Source organism: Enoplosus armatus, chromosome 15 (assembly GCF_043641665.1).
Source record: "Enoplosus armatus isolate fEnoArm2 chromosome 15, fEnoArm2.hap1, whole genome shotgun sequence".
In the NCBI taxonomy this organism is placed as follows: domain Eukaryota; kingdom Metazoa; phylum Chordata; class Actinopteri; order Centrarchiformes; family Enoplosidae; genus Enoplosus; species Enoplosus armatus.
This window is the reverse complement of record NC_092194.1, coordinates 10,857,725-10,881,564: the sequence shown is the minus strand read 5'-3', so window position 1 is coordinate 10,881,564 and position 23,840 is coordinate 10,857,725. Positions and strand designations below refer to the sequence as shown.

The 23,840-nt window shown below is 42.4% G+C and overlaps 1 protein-coding gene across 2 annotated transcripts in view; it reads left to right on the top strand.

Moving 5' to 3' along the window:
- The window catches only part of eml1 (EMAP like 1), a 38,295-nt gene that overhangs the window by 7,654 nt on the left and 6,801 nt on the right, over positions 1 to 23,840 (top strand). Inside the window, exons 2-15 of one of the 2 annotated variants that reach the window (XM_070919864.1) lie at positions 10,123 to 10,305; positions 10,573 to 10,626; positions 12,535 to 12,673; positions 14,367 to 14,414; positions 15,335 to 15,463; positions 15,690 to 15,718; positions 17,604 to 17,630; positions 20,493 to 20,622; positions 21,628 to 21,777; positions 22,473 to 22,542; positions 22,792 to 22,902; positions 23,035 to 23,130; positions 23,248 to 23,382; positions 23,572 to 23,671. In XM_070919864.1, the coding sequence (XP_070775965.1) occupies positions 10,123 to 10,305; positions 10,573 to 10,626; positions 12,535 to 12,673; positions 14,367 to 14,414; positions 15,335 to 15,463; positions 15,690 to 15,718; positions 17,604 to 17,630; positions 20,493 to 20,622; positions 21,628 to 21,777; positions 22,473 to 22,542; positions 22,792 to 22,902; positions 23,035 to 23,130; positions 23,248 to 23,382; positions 23,572 to 23,671 (1,401 nt within the window). The remainder of the gene's footprint in view (positions 1 to 10,122; positions 10,306 to 10,572; positions 10,627 to 12,534; positions 12,674 to 14,366; positions 14,415 to 15,334; positions 15,464 to 15,689; positions 15,719 to 17,603; positions 17,631 to 20,492; positions 20,623 to 21,627; positions 21,778 to 22,472; positions 22,543 to 22,791; positions 22,903 to 23,034; positions 23,131 to 23,247; positions 23,383 to 23,571; positions 23,672 to 23,840) is intronic. The other variant, XM_070919865.1, reaches the window with a different exon arrangement.

Here is a 23,840-nt window from a genome sequence, read left to right as displayed (position 1 = left end):
TGTCTTTTCTTCCACTGACACACATTCATTCAGCCTCATCCCATGACCCACTAAAACAATCAGGCATGTAAAGCAGGAGTGTGTGAGTTCCTGTGCTAAATATATATACTGACTCTGCCTGCGTGTGTGTAACTAATGCTTCTGGCAGATGAATATGAAAGGGAGAAGCTCTCTCTGGTCATGGGTGTGTGTGTATTTGCATGTGTCCATCCACAAGTTCACTGTGTGTGTGTGTGTTCATGTATGTGTGTGCATGCATATCAGCACAAGGTCAGGAGAGGAGACGCGCAGGCTGCGCGAGTCCTTGAACAGGATGTCAGGGATGCGTAAAAATACCATGAAAGAGCTAGAAACAGAATCGTGCAGGATGCTTCCGCTCAGCATGGTAGCACTAAATGTGCTCCGCAGAGCGTTGACTTCTACCTGTGGGGGGAGGGCGACCAGTAATAAATCACACAAGTCAGCAGAATCCCAAGGAGATGCCATTATTTTTAGTCTTCGTGCTCAAAGTAAATGCTGTAAAGCGCAGTCAGGTATTTAAATGTATTTCAGATTAGTATGCAAATGATTTCCAGCACAGATCATCAGTGTGTGTCCGTGTGAGCACAGGTATGTGTGTCTGCACACATGCACATGCATATCCGTGCATATGAAAGTCTGTGCATAAATCTCCCTTTTAATCCCACAGTGCGTCACCAAACCGTTTAAGATTCATTAAAGATCAATTCAATTACTGTGACAAGGTGAGTGTTGGCTTGATTATATTTATGGTAATTATCTCCATCACCGTATTGTCTCCACTGGGCCTAAAGCCACGAGCCATTGATTTGGTTGCTCCTCATCTTTAAACCCTGGCCAGGATTTCATCTGGCCAGTTGTGATGTGAACAGATAATAATTAACCTCTCGGTGTCCGTGGTGCAGCTCTCAGAGGCTGCTCAGCACCCTAATTGGTCTCTTACACCTGCTGTTAATGGAAGAACTGAGGGGGAATCCTTGGCTCTGCATGTGTGTGTGTGTTTCCCCCGTTGCATATGTCCAGCCTGTCTGTAACAGATGGAGTTGTAAAAGAGGAGAATCCCATTAGATATTCAATAAATAATAGATTCAAGAAGAACACAGGTGCGGAGATGAGAGGAAAGAGACGTGATTATTTGATTTGTTTTCCCCTCCATCGTTGTCAATTTGTCAGTTTCAATGAGGTAAAGCAAAAGTCTGTGCTTTAACATGCCTTGCAATGTACCTTCTTTTGATTGGCCACCTTTGTTGTAGAAGGCGTATTTCTTTCAAACCAGATAATAAGCCTTAACTTCCAATAGCTGGAGTACAGCTACAGTTCAGTATGATTTCAGAATGCTTTCATCATAAACATCAGTGACAAATGTCACATTTTGTTCTCAGAATCAAAGAGCAAGGACTCTTTTTTACAGTGAAGGTCAACAGCCAGAATTCAATACATTATAGAAGAGAACAAGCTACTACTCTCTCTACTGACAGTGAAGATCATCAACAAGCCAGAACGCTAGACTAGTTACATTACAAGTAAAGAGTACGGCTCACTTTTTAATAAAAAACATTGTATTTCTTTCATTTTCTTAAAAATTTAAATTAGCTTATATTTAAGGTGTACAAGGACAAACAAAGCAAAACAAAAGGTTGCAGGCATTTTAATGGGACAGAGGGGAGTGGAGAGAGAGCACAGCCGCAGGTCTGACTCCCCTGACAGGCGCTTTCATGTATGCCAGGGATGAGAGAGCCAGATCACATATATGATGTTGGGAACGTGCAATACCACAGTGAATGTGCTATCAGACAATGATGGATATCCGCCTTCAGCAGCCAAAACCTGTCCATTAAGTTGTTAGCAGAACAGTGTACAGTCTAATTAAAATTTGGTTGTTGGGCTCAGATTCAGTCCTGTCAGACTGTGCTGAGGGTAGCATTTCTTTGAGCTCTGTGTACTGTGTCAAATCTCTCCTTCTGTTGGTCTGAAGGTCACTATTTCTTCTGACTGCTGAGCTCCTGAAAACCTCCAGAGCCAGAGAGCATGTTGTGTTACTATGACAACTGACAACCGTGAGTTGTCATCTTGTTAGTTGTGGTGTAGCTGCTGAGTTTTTTAGGAAAATTTGAAATTTATTTTTCATATGTTTGAGAAGGTACCATAAGATATAGTTAATGAAAATAACAATAAATGAACATATCATATGATAAACCTTGCAGCACCCTTGGTCTGTCCTCAAGGCACCCATTTTGGAAACCACTGATCTACAGACCTCAGTCTATGCTCAGTTGAGCCCAGCAGCCGCATAGAAGCTGATTGGTCCAATCTGTGAGCTATGGGAAGAATTTCAATGACGACTCAGGACCTCTCAAAATCCCCAAAACTATGCAAGGACTGCTTCTTTTCAAATGTATTTAGAAAGCTTTACAGATTTCATGGATGATCTTTCAGCTTTACAATCAGAACCAAAAAGTGAATTGCAATTGAATGTTTATCTTCTCAGACATTGGAATAATTTGATTTAATAACTGAGTGAAGCAGAAACGTCCCACCCGTCGTAAGCAGCTGTCCACTGTGACTACAGAGAGCAGAGAAGATGTATTGAGGTGGCCTTGTGAGGTTTATCGCTCGCTCAAGCTAAACAAAGCTGGATGTGACAGGCTCGGGGGTGTTTTCTGGCCGATGTCAAAGCTCTGCTTATGAAAATAGACCGCGTGTAGGAGCAGACATGGCTGGTTGAGTGGAAAGTTGTAAATCATCACAAAATAACTCCTGAAATGCAGCCCAGACATATAGCAGTGTGAGTGCATTGGGAGGTATAATTCAAGACTAGAAACACAACAAAAATCAAACAAAAATCAGTTTTTAATATTTCTCTTCAGTCTAGTTGTGTAATGATCTCGTCTGCTGCCAACACAGCCACTGTATGTCCTCTCCCCTCCAGATGGCAGATATACGACTGGCTGATGTTCAGGATGGTGACGGTCTCAGGCACACAGACTGTGTATGAGACCATTCTCACACACATACAGATCTGGTTTCCCATAACAACACTGTTACTGGATGGAACAACAAGAGTGTGCGCACACATACATATTGGACAGAACAAGCGTCCCGCCTCCTGTTCCTTCCTGGTTGTTTGTAACTGAGGAACAAAGCCCTGTTTTATGTGGAGAAAGGTTGAGATTGAGAAAGAGGCTTGTGTCTGAGCCTGGAGTCGCTGCCAAGCATGACTTAGAGCTTCTGTGGTCTGTTCCTTCCCTAAAAGTCACAGCAGAAAGAAGGGCGTCTTTCTTCAGCTGTTTGTTACTTTTTTGTCAATTCGATTAGTTCAATTCTAATTTAGACAGCGATGTCATATGTTTTGATGAATATTGTTGCGGTAACAACTGCTCTCCTGTTTGTGATGAGTAAGCAAAGAGCTCCATTGTCATTCAGAGACTGGGGCTGTCTGTTTACAATAACATGGCTATTATGGGATTTGTTGATAAAAGAAAAATGTAGAACATCACCACTTTTTCTCAGTTGCTTGTAACTTGTCGCTGTTTCACTGAGCTTCAGTAACATATAGCCTTGTCCAAAGTGAGCTCAACCACCTCAGCTTTGTTTGGCTCTGTGGCAGCGGTGACACTCTGAAAGCGGTGTGTCGAATGTGTACCTGTCTGAAGAACTGATAAAAGTTATTTAAAGGCCATTAAAGGCTTTGACCTTTGCTGCATGCAGGGAGAGAGATTAAAGAACACACTGTGTAGCTGTTGCTGCTGAATCATGTGAATCCCTCATGCATGTGAAGTTAATTTGAATCCACTATGGGAATGGCGGACCCCGCCACTACAATGAAAATTATTTAGAGATATTATTACAGACTGTAAATACGTTGAATGACTGGATTCACATTGAACACCACTACAAGGATGCTTTCTGCCTTCAGCTGCAGTTTAACATATAGCTAATATCCCATGCTCTGAAGTCTGCATATCTTTCTAAACAGCCTACCACTAAAGCTAATCTGTCATTCGAGTGAGCAGCATAGAAGACATCAAGAGAAACAGAGGACAAATATTAGTGAAATAAAAATACCAATGCCAAGCCCTCTTTAAGTATAATCCTCCAGTCTCTCTTTTTCCTCCCACAGTCAATTAATTTCTGGCCTTGTTTCAAAAATCCATCCCACCACAGTTTCATGAAAGAGAGAGACAAATAGAGAGAGAGAGGTGAAAGAGGTTAGAGACGGAGAGAGAGAGACGGAATACAAATCCAGCCTGCTGCTAAGCTCAAACCCCCTGAGTTTAGGGATCACTAGCATTGAGCAAGATCTGCTCCACATATCCAGCATAATCCCTCCGCCCCACTGTGAACACTTCCTCTTTGACAGAGAGGAGAGAGTGTGTGTGTGTGTGTGTGTGTGTGTTTTGTCAAAGCAGGGTGTTAGGATATTGATGTATATACAGTATGTGTTAGAGTTAAGACGGTGTTATTCTGCCTGAATGGGCCATGTCTTTCTACTTTATGTTCTTTCCCCCCTCTCTCTCACTTTCCTCGCACTGTCTCAGAAAGGCTTTAGGGACTGTACCAAAGTTACTAGCGTGGGAAGGAAGGTAAAAATTTCAGTTTTTAAAATTACAAGACTGTCCCCAGCATTATTATTATTTTATTGGGACTTTGAACTGCTATACTTTCCCTCTAATATCTTAGAATATAGTACTGGGTTGCTAAAGAACCAAAAACAAAAGGCAAATGCACAAATTAGAAGTAAGATCTGTGGGTTTTATTTACAAATTTATGGCAAACATAACAACAATCAGAATTTCAATTATAGTATATGCCAACTTAACACATTCAAATTTTTACTTTGTGCTATTATGCAGAGGAAACTGAAAGAGGAAACACCTTTTGATAGAGGTTGCATGTAGTGTGATGGGAAAAATAAATCCCTGAAATAGAGACACGTCCTCTGCATATGGGAAAGCACACCTTTACGACCGCTCGCTAGAAAGATCATTTGCAACAATCTTATTCTTAATAATAAAAACACCTTTCTCTGCTCTTCCAAAGAAGTAAGACAGACTCCTCTCAGCAAAAGAAACATGACCCCCCCCCCCCAATAACTTGTGCACAGTCCCTTAGGACTCTACAGGCAGACAGAAATGCTGATGGTGTTTGTTGCATCATCTGATCGTGCACTCAGCCCTGCCAGGTTCTGCTTGTGTATCCGTGGTTTTACACACATGATGTTTGACCTGTGTTTCTGTTCTTGTGTGCTTGCATGAAGTGCATGTGTGTGTGTGTGTAAGTGTCAGTGTGATGGTGAGAGCAGCAAGGTGGGGGAGCTCTATCATCCCATTTGACCTGAGTTTGACCCCAGGAAGGATGGAGCTGATGGGAGGAAGGAAGGGTTTAACATGTTCGTACAAGGACAGTGGGATCTCTCATGGGGGTCGTTCGGCCTCTCCTCATGCTCCTCTTCGACCCAGACACACAGTCTTTATGACCTCTGCACACACACATTCACAGCTCCTTCTTTCTCTCTTTTATCCCTCTGTCAGACTTTGTGTGATTTTTTTCAATGCTTCAATTTTGACATGAAAGCAGGCAATGTCTCTCTCCCTCTCCCTGCACCACCTTCACTGTGTGAGGGCTTCCCCTTCTCTGATCCACCTCTGTCTATTTATAGCCCCTAAGCTCCGGTCCAGCAGGAGCCATCAGAGGCAGCTTGTAAACCAAGCGTCTGTCTCCCCAATCTGGCCAGTTGATTAGCTAATACACCTCTGTCAGGTCATCGCTGCTCGCTGCAGGTGACACACGGGATTAATGGCACTCTAAGTAACAATTTCTTTCTCCTCCATTTCTCTCTCTCTCTTTTCTTCCTCAAATCTCTAATTCAGCAGTTTTTTCATCCTGCTGACATGTACCTGATGGATGATTTCAGTCATACCGGGGACAGACTGTAATTTCCTAAATGCACATTCCTATTATTTTAACTTTCATGCCATGCAAGCAGCGTGGCTCTGTGGGTGGCAATGTTGGTCTGTCAGTCCACCAATTTGGTCCAGACTGAAATATCTCAACAACTGTTGGACGGATTGCCATGTAATGTGTTACACACATTCATGGTCCCCAGAGGATGAATCCTAATAACTTAAGTGATCATCTTGCTTTTCCTCTAGCGCCATCATCACATCAAAATTGTCCAAGCTAACGGCATTCCCATTAGCATCACTTCCTCCTTTACTTCGGGCCATTAAATTAAATCCTGTATGCCACCTGATTATGATTAGGTCCAGACTTCCATTAGTGAAGCCAGCAGCAGACTGAAGGCAGGTTGTTTAATACGTGTGACTCATTGGTCTTGGGAGAAATGGCTTTCCTGAAGGCACAATCTGCAGCAGCTGAACTGGTACTATGGCAGCGCACCACCTGGCCTTGTGCATTCATGTTATGAAATTAAAACCAGCTGGCAAAGCACTGTTTGCTATCTGTAGATAGATGTGCCAGCAGCATAGTATCAGCGCTCCTTTTCTGTCTCTGAAAAACAGGAATGGTTGTCATAATGTTGTGACAGGCTGTTTCCTGCAGCCTCTTGTTTCTTTGATCGGTTGGTTTTCCACAAACACTGGTTGTGGTTTTTCAAACCCCCCCATTGTGGCACAGCTTAACCTGGCCGCTGAACTTTCCATCGAGTCAATGTAGCTTTATTGTTTGTCTTCTCTGCACCGCGGAGTGAAAAGAAAATACACATCATTCACTCTGGTTGTCAGTGGGTTATTGTCCAAGTGTGCAGGAGCAATCAAATACAAGGCGAGACAGCTGCAATCATGACATTTCCTCCGAGGGAATTTCCTTAACATCATTTTCTTTTATTCCTTGGGTGTGTATTTATATTATATAGTAGCTACATGGAAGTGCAAGTCTTTAAATGTCCCAGTGAAGGAGTAAGTCGCCTAGAGAGCCAGACAACCCAGATCAACACAGGGCTGCTGCAGAAGATATTTTATACATGAGGTCGCTGTGCATTGCTCAAAATGTGAGTGTGCTCTCTTTGTCTTTTTACTTTTACTCCTTCAGCGTATTGATCTTTGTGGCTGATGAGAGTGCAGAAGGGGGGAAATGGGTCAGAGCATGTGTGCATGCTCCAGTGTTCATTATTGGTGACAGTGAGGTCAGTAAATGGCTCAGAAATAAGGTGGAGATCAAAGTCGGGGCGGGTGTGGTTATTTTAGAGCAGGAAAAATGAACTGAGGAGCCTGTTTTCTATTTGTCCTTCATTGAATCCCTGTGGCTGAAGTGATGGACAAGCACTTAAGCAGGCAGGTGGTCCTGCAGAATGACATCGCCTCGCAGAAGAAGGTAATAGGGGGCAGCGTGTCGTGATGCATTAGGGCGAGCAGATAGATGGGCTCAGAAATCCGTCTCGGATTTGTGACCCGGCCACATATTGACCAGATAATGAAACGGGGACAGAAAAAGACAGTCAGGGAGAAGCCGAAGAAGAAGACTGACAGAAATGAAGTAATTTAAGCAGCTGGCTGACAGGTGTGAAGGGTGCACTGGAGCGAGAGGAGATTGTTGGGGTGTAATGATCTGCTTTTGTGGGGATGAAAGCGAGACACAAGTGTCCAGGGGTGTATGTGGTGATGGATTTGTTGTTGAATGAAGATTGACATCTTACTGACTCTGACTCTCTTGACATCAAGATCATGTGACCTGAGCCCCCACCACCGAATCCCCACTGACTGTGCTGCGGTCACATCGGTGTCACACTACCAACACACACTCTCCTGGATCAAAGCAAACACCAAACTTAAGCTCCACTGACCTTTTCTGATTTACGTCCCGCCTGTGAACGTGTTATTGGGGCGTTAACTTGTCCCTAGAGGTTTTAACTGGCGACCAGGGTGACAGACGGAGGATGTCAGCGCAGAGCCGGGGAATCACGGCCGTGACAACCAGTCATTGTACTCCAACGACTGATGGTATCATGCTGTCATTGTGTCAGTGTTGGGAGCAGACCCACAACAGATGCTGAACAGATAATAGAAGCTTTATCTCTGGATATTCACTCTGTGACACACAGTCGCATGTGAATATGAACAAGGGCTGCTTCAAAGAAAGCGTCTCAGGTGAGAGGAAAGTTATTAAGATCCAGTTGTATCTCTGGAATAGGCTTTGACAATGTGTGTTCAGAGGAAGAGGTAAGATCGGCGTGCTGCCTTATGAAACAAGAAAGCATTTCCTTTGAGAAGAAATCTGTAAGTGAATATATGAGTGTATAGTACAGTACAGCAGACATATTTCTCATTGTACTTCACTGCTGGGAGTGTAATGTATTAGATTGTGCACCTGCAGGTTTCATCTGACTCTGATTTCTCCAGATGGGGAGTGTTTCATTATGGAGTCTCTCTGGGTGGGCCGGTGCATTGTCGATGTGAAATCTGTGAGTGTATTAATCATAAGACACCAGTAATGGCTGTGACAGTGTCTAAAGGGTTTCCAGCGAAATAAAACAGGGCACTGGAAGACACGTTTGTGTGTGTGCGTGCGTGCGTGCGTGTGTGTATACATGCCTATAGCTGGTGTGTTTCTGTGTGAGCAGTAATTGGTTGATTCAGACATTTTGAATCTGTTCACATTTCCATTTTCTGCTACAATCGTCAAGTGTCCCATCTGTCTAATGCAGCAATTTATCATCCTGTCTCGTCGAGGGTCTCCAGGACTCAAACAATTCATAACCAGCTCACTAATGGAATCTGTCCACTCGCAAACAAATGTGTGAAATTGCTTTTCCGACATGTTCTGCCAATTAAATTAAAATGACTTCATTGAACCTTATGGGATTATATACTTCTGAATACTTGCCGTGATGCGTGAAAAAGGTTTGGCGGTCTTGCAATCACACAGACTCAAGTATCACATTATTTCAATAATTATTTATACATCAAAAGCTAAATTTAAGATAGATAATCATGGTTTAAGTATATGTATCTGCTTTAAAAGACTGCAGGTTGTGGGGGTTTTCTGCCTGAATATGCAAAACTTTTGGCAATTTATGACATTTTAGCAGCGATTAAGAATTAGAAAGAATTACTTGAAAAACTGGTAATGACTAATCTACTGCATATTAATCATTCGTCAAGTAAGACTAGCAACAAACATTAGTTCTTTCCATGATATAAGATATTGAAAATTATATTTGTTTGGTAATTGAAAGGGGGGACTTTAATGTTATGATATTAAGTAATGTTATATCTTGTGTGCCTAATGTGTGCAGCAATGATTGAAATTTTCTTGGTAATTAAAAATACCATACACTGAAAGGATCTTTTTTATCTACGAGCAAATATTTGGGGAGAGGCTCTGGTCAGGGATGTCCTGAATCCCCTGAGCAGGTTTTGTTTATCCAAGAGACTCAGAGGCTCATGGCGCCAGATCGCCTGAATTTAGACACATTTCACTCTGTTTAAACTGTTCTACTTGATTGTTTGGGAATGTTATTTACAGGAGTCAAGAGCTTCCTCACATTTCCGTAATGTTAGCAGACAGTCGGGATTCAGCTCAGATTCTCAGAAGGAACACAGACTGCAGATCTGCCTAATCACCAGATGCCTGCTCTCTAATGCATAATGCATCAGACTGTTATTGCAAGTCTGCAGGGAAAACACAGCAGTGATTTACATTAATATTTCATCAAGCCACTGTGACATCAAAGTCTTTATGGAGGAGACCCTGCGTATGCATGTGTGTGTGTTATCATTAATGAAGTGGACCCTGGTGGCCGGTGCTTGGCCTCTATCGGGGTGTCTGATTGAGAGGTGAGAACAATGTGTTAAGTTAATTTAAACTCAAAAAACAGACAGACATTTAAAACAGGATCGTGAATAAAGGTCTTAATAGAAAAGCAGTCAGCTCTTTGAATCATACGGGGCGAAGGCTTTCATACACATACACAAAGAGTCTGACAGCATAAAAGCATAAAAGTGAGCTCATGGTTTGAAAGGAGTTTGAGTTTGCCCTTTCGTTTTTTTGTCTCCCTCTGCATGAATGAAAAGAAAGGTATAAAAACAATTGTAAAAGACCAAATTTTTGTGACGTTTCTGACCTGATCTCACTGTGTTTCCTCAGATGACAGCGCGTCAGCAGCCAGCAGTATGGAGGTGACCGACCGCATCGCCTCCCTGGAGCAGAGGGTCCAGATGCAGGAAGACGAGATTCAACTGTTAAAGTCTGCTCTGGCCGACGTGGTGCGCCGGCTCAACGTGTCTGAGGAGCAGCAGGCATTGGGGTCACGCAGAGGACCCACCAAAGGTAACATACATACATAAGCATGTTTTTTCAGGTACTTCTTCTGGGGTGTCAATCAACAGGTTTCATGAGTACAACACACACACGTTTTTGGAGGCATCCTTTCTCTCCTTTTCCACTTTGTTCTCTCTCCTTCCTAACGATGTCTCCTTCAAATCCAGCTTATTTTCCTTCCTCTGACTAGTTGTCGATCTCCTCTTCCTCCCCCTCCTGCACCCTCTTCTCCCGGACTGTGTTGTGTCGTTAAACGTGTCAATGTTATGTGTATAGACCCCGCTTTGATGAGAAAGTCTCCCTCAGCAGACAGCAGTGTTGGGAAGCCAGGTAGGCTGACTGTGAAGTCTGTCTGCACTAACCAGGCCTGGGTGTTGTGTTTACAAAAAGCACATTTCAGTCACTGCCTGCTGGTATTATGTTGTATATAGTGTGGTATGTCAGTAGGAAACACACGGTTACTTTCAGCACTGCACTGCCTGAGGTCAAAGCACTGTGTGAGTCTGAAGATAGAAATAGGTTTATTGTTGACCAGGGGACATTTGTGTCTGCAGTATATACACTCAACACACCTCTTAGTGTTTTAGAGTCGAAGAACTCATTGATAATTTCAATTTATCAATGGACTGTCACAACGTAGTGAGAATAAGCTGCTAAGCACATGTTTGTTTACCTCTGTGTATGCAACCTTTCTGTTTGAGGACAATTCCCCCTAAAACTCCCTTTCCCGATTAAAAAAGAAAGAGCTGTTACTGAAACTCTTTTCCGTTTTTGTTATGTAACAATACGTGCATGTGTCGATTCTCAGCTGAGATATGTTTGATACAATCTGTCGCTCAAATAGCATCTTCACCCAAGAGACCGATGAAGTCTGCATGTGAAAGCAGCTGTACTTCATGCCTTTTTATCTCAAATGTGCGTTGGAGTGATGAAACAGAAACAGATTAATATTCTGAGCTGCTGCCTGTTTCAGTCTCCGGAGTGACTGTGGACTGGTGAAGTTTCAGTTTGATTTGGGAGCTGGAGGATGACTCAGACTCTGAGCTGCTTTCCCTTATTGTTCCCCACTTTTAGCTGCAGGGATCCAGCAGCCTGCGCCCCTCTGCTGAAGCACAATGATCTGCTTCAGGAAGCTTAACCCACGCATGCACGCACACGGTGTATAGACAGTCATGGACACACACAGAAACACATTCATCTTCTTTAACATGCTAACAAAATTACATCCTCGGTTTGCCCCTGCTGCGTAATTACTACATGAAAGATAACAGAGCAGTGTGCAGGCCTGAGTGTGCGTGTCTGCTGGATGAACCGGGTCTATTAAATATTTATCACTGCAGATAAAGCTGCAGCTTGCATTTGTTATTCTGGGCTTGCCTGAGTGGCATGTGTGTGTGTGTGTAAGTAAGTAAAATTGTATTTATATAGCACCTTTTAAAAGTTACAAAGTGCTGCACAGGATACAGATAACATAAACAACATACATATACATATACAGCAATATACAGAAAAATAAAATTACAGCCCTTTTTAGGGAAGGTGAGTCGGTAGAAAAGCCGTGAGGAAAAGCCGTTCACAGACTCAGCTGATCTAACAGAGGGATGGGGCCCTTATGGCAACCTTGGATTTGCGGAGGGCGCAAGGTATAAATAACAGACCTTGGTCGGATGATCTGAGTGGCCTAGAGGTGGAATAGGGATGCAAGTTCGGAAACATGGGGCAGGACCATGTATGGCCTTGTATGTGATGAGCTGTATCTTGAAATCCTGTTCGGGAGCCAGTGACGGGATCATGCGAGGATTGGTGTGATGTGGGATCTGCAGTTGGTTTTGGTTCGCAGTCTGGCTGCAGCGTTTTGCACCAGTTGCAGACGGGACAGGGCTTCTTGACTGAGGCAGACGAAGAGAGCATCGAGGCGTGAAAAAATTTGAGTATGGATCAGTAAATGTGTGTGTGTGTGTGTGTGTCTGTTTGCGCAGGCCCTTTTTGTTTTATCAAACCACCTCCTGCAAGTGATTTGTAAACATCATCTGTTTGGAAACGTGATTGAAACAGAACAATATTATCATAAATCATAAATTATCATGATTATCATAAATAAACTATACATCTCTTAAAATTATTATAAAAATGATACACCAGGAAATGCATGTTACTTAAATGACTCCACGTTAGTTGATACAAGTCTTGTCCGGCTTTTTTTCTGAACATTCCCTGCTGTTGTCCTGTTTCTTCTAGCCAGGCCAATGATTGCCACCCTGCCGTTACGGCCCACAGTAAACAACGGGACCATCCTACCAAAGAAAGGCAGCGGGACTCTGCCCTCCCCATCTGGATCTGGATCCAGGAAGGACACCAGCACAACAGCCAACAAGAGGTGAGGAAAAGAAACATAATCCTGAGACACTTAAATAATAGTGCGATCTATATGTTTGCATTTGTCGATTTTGTTCTGTATTATTCTATTATATATATATTATATTTTATCTATAGCATCATTTTGACTTTTAAGGAGTATATTTACATTTGTAGGGACCTTTTGACCTGTAAGACATGAAGGTTTGGGCTTCAGCTCTAAGTCCAGTGTGTTCTGCCAAATTCAGTAGATTTTGTACTGAACCTTCGTGCCTTGTTAACACTGATGTAAATGTGTTAAATCCAGATATAAGCTGCATGTAGGCCAGTCTGTGAGGTCTTGCATGTATCATGTCTTTTTTTCCAGACATTTTATTTGTCTCGAGACATTTTATTTGTCCCGTCTGTCCGTACCACGTCAGTTAATTCGAGCCATAAATCGTCACATTTCTGGCTTTTTATCAGCCAAAGCGACTGACATTTAACAAGGCTGATAAACAGGGAAACAGTGTTGTCATCACCGTCTCTGCTTCTCTGTCGTGTGTGTGTGTGTGTGTGTGTGTTTATACATGCATGTGGAGCACAGGTTATCAATCTTGTCTGCCAGGGGAACAATAGCCGTTTCCCATCTCTGGATGACATTACCATAATCAGATGAAGCTCAGCAGACAGCAGGGACCAGCTCCAGTCCAAGCAGCTGTTAACTCCCCTGTGGCGCTGTTTCCTTTTATTTTCCATATGTGTACTTTTAATTCTGCTCCTGGGATGTTTTCCAACACTGAGAGTTGATACTTTTAACACTCGCTGGCTCTCACCTTGAGGTTTACTGGAGAGGACGGTAAAGAAACGGCTCTGCAGATGTAACCAGTACAAGCAGGAAATGTGATTTGGTCTTGTGTATTTCCTTGTTGGAGTTTGCATGTGTTTCTCTGAATGGCTTCTCTTTATACTTCATGATTTCCTAAACTTTGAACTTCGAAAGGAATTTGACATTTCAATGACTTCTTTAGCACTTTATCAGCCAGTACTAGTTTTTTGCTTAGATACAGTACCAAAGTCATGAGCCCAAGTCCCCCCTGATGCAACCCTGTTACAAATTATTTTACCAGAAACCAAAAGGTCTTTAAAATATCTGCTCAATTATATTTTCTTTCTGAAGGTGCTACTAGTGCAGTGCTTAGTGCCGTTTCAAAGCCTTCTCCACAAAGCCTACAACAAACCTGAAGCCTTCATTGTTTTATTTATTTACTGGCTTTTAAGTTTAAATATAATGCGCCAATAAAACACACATTCTGTATAATTCCCTCCAGCTCATGACCTCAGTGTCTGATTGGATGTAAATGAAGCAAGTTTTCTTGCTGCTGTGCTAAATGGAAGGTTTGAATTTTGATTTACACTGAATGGAAAATTTTACGGACATCTTCTTGACATTATATTACAGCTTTTCTCTGAACTCCACAATCCTCTTTATATGAATCTCCTACTTTTTGATTAGTGTAGATTTAATACTGTGAGGTGACAACACAGATTTTAGCTTCATTCATTGAGATTTAACTCGTGTGTCCAGTCCTCTGTTTATCTTTGTGTTGTCTTTCCCATCTTTCCTGTCTTGCATGTCCTCTCTCCTGTATTGTCTCATGTCCTTTCCAACTATGATGTTATATCCTGTTTATGTCCCATCCACCTACAACGTGATGTCCTGCCAATCTGTCCAGCTTGTCTTCTCTGTCTCGCTCTACCAGATTTCTCTACCTGCCTCTCAGGTGAGAGGATCACCAAGTTACAGTACGCTGGCCACAATATAACATCATCGCCGCATCACAGCTCCGACACATCCTAACCAGTATTTCCAGTTATTAAATCAGCCGCCAAGTTACATGATAACTCATTTCACCATTTCTCTCACTGCTCATATTCAGTTTGTTGTTTAAATGGTCATTCTGTGGAGCTCTGTTTGTGTTGTTTACTGTCTGTGTCTGGGATTAGTCTAAACTGCAGGTTGGTCACAATCCCATCAGTGTTGGCACACACACAACAGCCTTCCCCAATGCCCTGTGGCCCAATTACAATGATTTCTCGGGGGATAACACAGCAAACAACAGTTTCTCTCTCTCTCTCTCTCTCTCTCTCTCTCTCTCTCTCTCTCTCTCTTCTTTCTGTTCTGTTCTGCTCTTTACTGAACAAACACACTCCACCTCTCCAGAAGGGATAACAGCCACCGGCCAGTTTTAGGATTTGAATAGACTTTACTCCCATAGGGTGGATTAGGTGACTGGGCCTACTGGCCATTGGATTGCTGATGGAGCCTTTTCATTGTTGTGAATAGGCAGGCTGTCTGCACCACCAATATGCAGATTGGCACAGGTCTGGACTGACATCGTAGTTAGAGCCAGAGCAGAGGAAAGAGCGAGTATATAAGTGTGAGGAAACAACGAACATCCACATTTCTTTATTTCTGTTTTGCTTCGGTGCAAATTCTCTCTGACGCTGTTGTAAAGAGTCACTCTTCTTTTTAAAATGTGAGGCCGATCTGAGCTGAATCATGAAGTAAAAACATCTTCCTCGTGCTTTCAAAAGCTACTTCCTGGATGAAAATTTTACCAGAGGGCATTTTTAAGAAAAGCAGCGTCAGGTAGTTTTATGACCTACCTCTTATTTCTTCCCCCCTCCCCTCTCACCACAGCACTGTGAGGAGAGCCAACTCAAACGAACATGTGGGAACTCTCACGCGGAAAGATTCGGGCGACTCCAAGGGTAACCGAACTCGCGCCGGATCAACTGGCAGCAATTCCAGCGGCAAAAAAAGTGACAGGTAACATGGGCGCCATGTTAAATCCCCAGTTAGTGACTCACACTCATCTTCACAGTCAATGATGCTCTTTGTCCACACACAATAGGAGGCTGTTTGTGTTTTGATTAGAGTTTTCCAGCAGAAAACACACTGATCTCCTTATGAAGCACTTTCAAATCAAAAACAATAGTTTATCTGGAGACGGGATGCTGAATGACAGCTGTCTGTTTACTCGTTTACTTTGCAGCAAACAGAGGGATCCAGTGTTCAATGCAGGTAAGAACTAGAGGCTCTTTTATAGTTTCTTGCTATGATACAACCCACTGAGAGCCTTTACACGATGCTCAGTGGCTCCCTGTGTCAGTTTAAGGTCAATGCATTTTTGAAGGGAATCCTGTCAAAATACAGAATAATGTATTTATCTTTTGTATATTCCCAAAACAAGACATGTCAACGGTAATTTGAGTCAGTGCCTTGAACTTTTTTCTGCACACAGAGGATCACTGAGGGCTTCTCTACATGATGTTGTGTCTTAAACATCAGAGTCAAACATTCATCTTTTCCATGATCCATTCTTTCACAACTACCGCTTCATCCATTACTACATCTTCACATCCACACTTCATCTTTTCGTTTTAATAAGCTTTTTCTGTGTTGCTTAAATTGAGCTTTAGTTGTGTACGATTTAAGGTTTTTTCATTTAAATTCAATTAAAAGCCAACGCCAATATTTTACAGTTTGGGTTTCATACTTTCTCTCATAATTGTGGCCATTCTGACTAAAAGCCATAAAAACGTTGCACTCACAACCTCTGCTGTATAGAGACTGAGGAGAAAAAACACATGGTATATTATGGCAAGCCTCCACAAACTTTCCAAATAAACTTTAATTTTACATGAATAAAACGCAAACACTTGTCTCTGAAACACAGAAAGTAGTCCCATGGATTAGCTAGCTAAGCTAACTGCATGAGGATCTATGACTTCAAATTTCCGGCTGACCAAACTAGCCTAACATTTTTAATTATTTATGTAAAACTGAATTTTATTTGGAAAGCTTTAGGAAGCTTTATTCACATTGTGTGTTTGGAGTCCACATTTCCCAAATCTCTGCAACAGAGGTGGCGAGTGCAAAGTTAGCGTCACCCATAGTCATTATGACTGTGATATTGAGAAACAAAGCTATGATAGCTGTCGTTATCCGATCACAGCACCCTGCGACCTCGCTAGGATAGATAGATGATTTCTCTTATTTATCTGGTAGATTTAAACCACATGCTAGTAGTAGTTTATGTGATGTTTGTATACAGAGAATGTATATAGAGAATTAAGAGAAGAACAGGACGAGACACCCATTAAAGTTCATGGTGCTTCCAGAAGGCACGTGGACCATCTCACACACAGTTTATTCTTTAAACTAAAAGCAGGAGACACATGTTGACAGGACAGTGGGACTGAATATGAAATGAAATGAGTATTGATCAGATTTTTCAGAATATTGTATGTATATAAGTTTAGCCAGTTAATGCTTCTTAAATATCTCTGAGGCTGCTGCTGCTGCCCGATGTAGGATGCTGACTCTCAGGAGATAGTGAGCCACAGGGTTAATTATTACCACTGGACATTTGAATTAATTATAGATAGATAATCTCCTGCAAAGCGGCACAATCAGGGCAGTGTCATGTACATAAACTGCCACTAGGTGACAGTTAACCAATACCAACAGTAAATTCTGCCAATATAATGCTTACCTGCAATACATGAAGTGATTACATGCAAAGTGGTTTAATACAACAACATGTGCTGCAAGCCAGTGCAAGCACATTTGCTTTTTTATTTTTACATAAAGAACAGTTCAAAACAATATTTCATGAAAAGAAAATTGCTAGAAAAAGAGTTTTTACTTTGTAGATGACTAAACAAAGAGCGCGAAAACAGGCAAGTAGGCAAATAAATGTGATCTCTCACAACATATGAGCAGAGGGTGGGACACCATCGCGCAGGAAATGAGCAGTGATTCATTCAGAGCATTAAGGACAGAAGCTGCTGTTCGTTAACGCCGGGAAACAGGAAGTGCACTCATATTAGGGCAGACCAGCAAGTGAGGAAGCCATGCCACCCCTCACCTGGTGCTTGTGTCTCTCTCTGTGACCTTTTACAAGGGATGCGACGTGTGACCCACTGCAAAGGTAGGCTGCCCCCCCCCTCCCCTAAAGCCCCTGGCCTACACAGCTCTCTGGACGCTGCTGATGATTTGTTTTGATCTATGCACATGCCTCGCCTCCTCTCTGAGCTGCAGTGCAGAGGCTACGGATAAAATCAGGACTGTTATTTTGAAATTTGAATTCATTTTGTGCTTGGATACTTTTGGAAACATCCTGGTGATATCAGAAAATTTAGAGATTCCCTTTGGTGCAATGATCAGGGAGCTGTCCAGACAGGGGCAGGAGTGGGTTGACAAAGTGTGTGTGTGAAAGTTACCTTCCTTTTTATTGTTTTTAGACTTTTTAACTAACACACGCACATCCTGCCTAACCTCCACTGAGAGCTGCGTCAGAGTGTGATTGCAGTGTTTGCAGTTCACTTGTGTGTCTCCACACGTGTTGTTTAACTGCGGATGAAGCTGCTGCTTCACCAAACGTGTGTGTGTTTGCTCACAGCCTCACTTTTTTCGCTGGTAGGCATTTAGTCTCTGTCACCATAGTAACAACACAAGGATTTCTGACATTCGCTTCCTCGCAGTCGCTTTGAGTTTTCCTGCGAACACTTAAATCCTCTGTTCTGAGATTCCTCGCTGCAGTTCAGAAGCAAGTAGATTTGCACTTCTTTTTATCTTCTTGCTCTCAAAATGAATATTTGCATTACAAACACACAGTCTCTTTTTTTCTACTGAAGTCTGTTTGATTGTACTGCCTGTGTTTTTCTCACATGACCTGAAGTGTCGTCTGTGTGTGTGTAGCCCCCTTCAGCAAAGAAATCACAAAGCTGCTGAGAATTTAAAAAAGACTGGAGTTAAAGTTCCTTTCCTCACAGATATATTTCTGTTTTCTCTGTCTGGTTACAGAATAATTGATTCTTTAAACTTTGAAAGTATCTAGACCAGTGGTTCTCAACATTTTTGGCTGGTGAATCCTTAAAATGAAGCCGTGTCTGCTTGCGTCGCCTCGTCACAGGTTGCATTCAGCACATCTACTGAATGTGTTGTGAGCAGTTTAATCAAAGAGTGATTTTCTCCCCAAAACCTCAGTTTGTTTAATCTGAATAATCATTAGAGGCCTGAAGGTAAAACTTTGTAGTATTTCACAAAACAAAAGCAAAGAAAGTCACTCATTTTAAATGTCCATAACTTCCTGATAATCTCCTGAAAACATTATTGTTCTTCTCTTCTGCCCCATTAATCATCTTGTGGCCATCAGATTAATCTTTGGAACCAGTGATTTAGACCAGCAAGGTAGCATCTTAGTCATGAGAGACGGTGAATGAAAAACCTAATTTTATTTAATTACTTCAAACGTCTTAATAACTACCACTTTGAAAATAAGATCCCAGTGTTTGTTGATAGCACTCAACATGCTGGTGGTTTATGATATGAGTTCCCTAGTTTCCTTTTGATAGTTTGTGTCTTACCAATTGATGCTTTTACTAAATGCGACACAAAAAGCAGCCATTACTTCTGTCTAACTTATTCTACCGACCTCCTCCACCCTTTACGTTTCTTCGCCCTGCTTGTCCCTGTTTGGTCCCCACCACCCAACCGGCCCTGGCAAACCTCCACCACCCCCTCTCCATCATCGGCTCCTCTGCTCTTGTCCCCCATCTACATTATAGTCACAGTACAGATTTACCTCAGCCGCTCTGCCAAACGGACGGGGACCAGCAGCTGCCCTGTGGCCTCGGCCGCAACGGCCCATTCAGCCACCAACCCCCAACAAACCTCAGAGAGCAGCAAGGCCAGCACGGCCAGAAAGGGCGGCGCCGCCAAGGTGCCACGGGCCAGAAAGCCCCCTAATTTTAGCCTCCAGCTGAGAAAGTCAGGGAGTTTGTCATCATACTCTCCCCTCGATACACCCAGTTATCGCAGCCCCGTCAAGTCTCCCAGCCAGTACTTCCAGATTTGTTACTAACTCATGAAATCTGGAAATACAGAATAGTGACCCTCACTTCTCTGGCTGTAATATGCCCGAGCCAGTCAGTACAGAGCCACATTCATGGTCTTATATCAGATCTGTACCATTACAAACACCACATGGCGTTGTCTTATCATGTGCGTTCCACATTTCCTCTCATACCAAAGAAGTTGCAGAGAGATAGCAGAGTTTTAGCATCAACTTATAAAAGTAGTTCCCAGTTTCACCCATAAGTCCATTATAGTGCTTATGGGTGAGATTGGGAACTTGTTCTATACATTATAGTCTTCTCTTCTAATGAGATTAAAAACAAAAACATTTGTGGACATTAGTGGTTCATTTTGTTTGTTTTGGTTGATGTTTTATGCATGATTTCTTTTTCAGCGTTAGCATGTTTTAAACCAATGAGGAGTTCTCATTATCCCCCTTTTCTAAGCTTGGATCTGTTTCTGTTTTTTGTTTTTTTTCATAACATTTCCATTGCTCTGCTTGTGTCTGCATTTTATGTTGGTTAACCTCTGCTGTGAGATGACTATTTATGAGATTCGAAAGTGTTTGCAGTTCATTTAGCGCTCTTTGTTGTCATAATATTGTTTTTGAAATGACTAATAAAGTCAGTTGAAAAAGCTGATTTGTTTGTGTTTGTAAATTCTGTCATTTGTTGTCTTTAATTGAGTCCTTTTTAATAGCCAAAAAATCATCACATCATATCACATCTCTCCATTATCCTCTAATCCTGTCACATTCAACATCGTCACCCTTGTCATTCACATAATATCACATTGTATTATGCTTCAGTGTCATGTCTGTGCTTTCTGCATACTGTCACATGTTTGTTATGTAGAAAAACATAATTCCAGCTGCCACATCTGTATTTTCCTACATGTACATTATCTCACTGATCCTTTCTGTTGCTTTTTCTAGAGGAAGGTTATGTGAGAATGTACTTGAAGGGTCGTCCCATCACCATGTACATGCCCAAAGAGCAGGTGGACAGCTACAGCCTGGAGGCCAGAGCCGACCTGCCCAGCAACAAGCTCAAACTGGACTGGGTGTATCCTTTCACTGTGGAGACAGAGAAGTCGAGCTACCTGTGCGATACCGCCTTTTTTATTCTTTTATTCTTTTCTTTTTTTTGCACTGGGAATTTTCCGAGGAAATCAAAAGTCCCTTTTGTGATTTGAAAAGTTTTCAAAAGTAATCTTCCGAGGAGAGTAAATCCAGATTGGCCTGTGATGTCGTTAAGAGAGGAAGCTGACAAACGTGCCGTCGTCTCCTCTCGCTGCTTGTCAGAGTAGATCTCTTCAGATGTTCATTTTCTCCGTGTGGTGCCGCCGCGGTCGGAGCCGAGCTCATCGCTCTGCAGCCTGCAGTCAGTAATAACCTGCACACAGCTGGCAGGCTGAGGCACAACCAGTCAGCAGCTACTCTTGTGCTGTTTTATTTTTATTTTGTTTCATTTTGTGGTTTCTCTCTCTTTCATGTGTTGATGAAAGAATGAATGTAGTGCTTGTTGTTCAGTCTAGCAGAAAGCCAAAGGGGGAAAAAGCCGTAAGGGAGATGAAGAAGAGATTAAATCTGAGCAGAGAAGCACACAAACACACACACACACAGAAATAGATATGTGGGCTACATGTTTTATGTTGAATCCTATATGAACTAGATAACAAATGGATTATAAGAATAAATTGACACATGCACACAGCAGATTGTGTGATGTCTTTTGTGGCCTCTGACCTTCATGTTTTAAAACAACAGAGTAAATGTGTCACCAAACTCTGCTGGTTAGAGTGTAAACCAAGAGATACATTATTTCTTTAAACCTCGGGATTAGGGCTGCAACTAACTTATTTTTATAGTCAATTAATCTACTGATGAGTTGGTCAATAAAACATCTTGTCCAACAGTCCAAAACCCAAAGATATTCAGTTTACTATCAGAAAAGACAAAAAAAAAAGCAGCTTGAAAAATGTCTTAATCTTGTGTTGATGCATTAATTGTTTCAGCTCTACGTTGGATATTACTTTTGTTTTATTCCTTGACCTGTTTGAATCTCTAGTTATGGTTACCGCGGTCGAGACTGTCGCTCCAACCTTTACTTGTTGCCCACTGGAGAGACGGTGTACTTCATCGCCTCAGTGGTCGTCCTGTTCAACGTGGATGAGCAGCTGCAGAGACACTACACTGGACACACAGATGACATCAAATGGTGAGAAACACACACACACACACACTCACTCTAACCCGAGGGACAGCTTCCATCATCAGCTGCAGCCAATATCACATCTGTCATCAACCTTTCATCTCTTCCCCCTGTTAAAGTTGATATTTCTACACTCCTCACAGGCTGCGGAGTTTATTCACAGCATGTTCCTTTTCATGATACCCAGTAAGTGCAAAAACACACAACGTGTCAGAACAGCACGACGAGGTAGCTTTTCTGTATTTTTCTCTACAAAAAGGTAACAAGTGTACTCAAGTGTTGTGTGTGTTTGCATGCAGGCATTTGAGTATGTCTGTGAGAAAGTGAGTAATGCAATGACCTTAAAAAATACATAATTATGTTATTACACTCTGGGGTTAATGAAAGTTGAAATTACTAATGAACACTTTGGATTACAGATTGCAAACACACTTTGAAGACAAAGTGTTAGAGCTTCACACGGCCTACGAGTGTTGCTACCCAAAAGGGGGATGATAAATCTTAAATTGCTTAATTTCCCCCTCACATTAGCACAGGCAGTGTGTGGTAGCTACAGTGAATATCGTATTCACAGCTTTTAAAAACCTCACTCGCCAAATGTGGCCTTTCATGTTCTGTGAGCACGACGCTCATCTTTATTCAAACACTCCTTTTGATGATGAAAGGCTTTTAACCGGTTTTCACGTCTTTCTCTTCGCCAGTCTGGCCGTCCACCCCGATAAAATCACCATAGCAACCGGGCAGGTGGCGGGCACCTCTTCAGATGGAAAAGTAAGTGAGGTCTCTTATTGATATTTTATCACATTCACTGAGAGAGGAGTTATGGTTCGGCTATATTCTTCAAGAAATGATCTTTTCCCGGCTCGTTCAGACTTTTCTGCTGAATGAAACACTGAGAGGTTGAATCACAGTCATGTCTGTGTTCATTGAGTGCTTCAATAAACCTTACATGGCATCATACTGATGATATGGCTCTCCTGGTGTTGTGTCCATATTTGTGTGTGTGTGTTTTCCTGGCAGCAGCTGGCTCCTCATGTCCGTGTGTGGGACTCCGTCAGCCTGAACACACTCCATGTTCTGGGCACAGGCTTCTTTGACCGAGCCTTGGTCTGCCTGGCTTTCTCCAAGTCGGTAAGGAAACACCACAGACGCACCTAACAAGGGGTTTCTGACATGTTTTTGACTGTACTGTAGTTTTCTGTCTCTTGATGACCATTTTGTCAGTAATTCAACATGGGTTTGTGTCTTTTTTTTGTTTGTAAGAATGGAGGAAACACGCTGTGTGTCGTAGACGACTCCAATGACCACGTCCTCTCTGTCTGGGACTGGCAGAGAGAGGACAGACTGGCTGAGGTCAAGGTGTGTGTGTCTTAAATAGACAAATTAATACGTAACCTAACATCCCGCTCAAATAATTTGTCTGTTAAAGCAGTGTACAACACCTCACTGTTCCTTGTTTTATGTGTTTCCGTACAGTGCTCCAACGAGTCGGTGTTTGCTGCAGACTTTCACCCAACCGACTGCAACATCATAGTGACCTGCGGCAAGTCCCATCTCTATTTCTGGACCCTGGAGAAAGGCATGCTGGTCAAGAAGCAAGGCCTGTTTGAGGTAGGACACCAGACTGTTTCCCACATCGATACCATGAAGCAATAAAGTTTGATATACAGGCAGAAATTCAATCAGCCTGTGTTGAGATATGATCCCATCTGTAGCCATATAAAGACAATCAGTGGAAAAAATGAAACAGTATGTGTGTGTGTGTGTGTGTGTGTGTGTGTGTCCTTGTGTTTCTTGCAGAAACAAGAGAAGCCCAAGTTTGTGTTGTGTGTGACCTTTGCAGAAAATGGAGACGCCATCACAGGAGACTCAAGTGGGAACATCCTGGTGTGGGGAAAAGGCACGTTAATTCATTCATTCATTCATTTGTTTAACCTTTATTTATACAGCGTGGTCCAATGAGAGCAGTTCACTCTGTACATTGGACAATAAAAGCAAAAATCCAACATTTAGACAAACGTTAAAACATGCAAAAATGCACAATCTCTCTTTTTGTCTCTGATGAATCT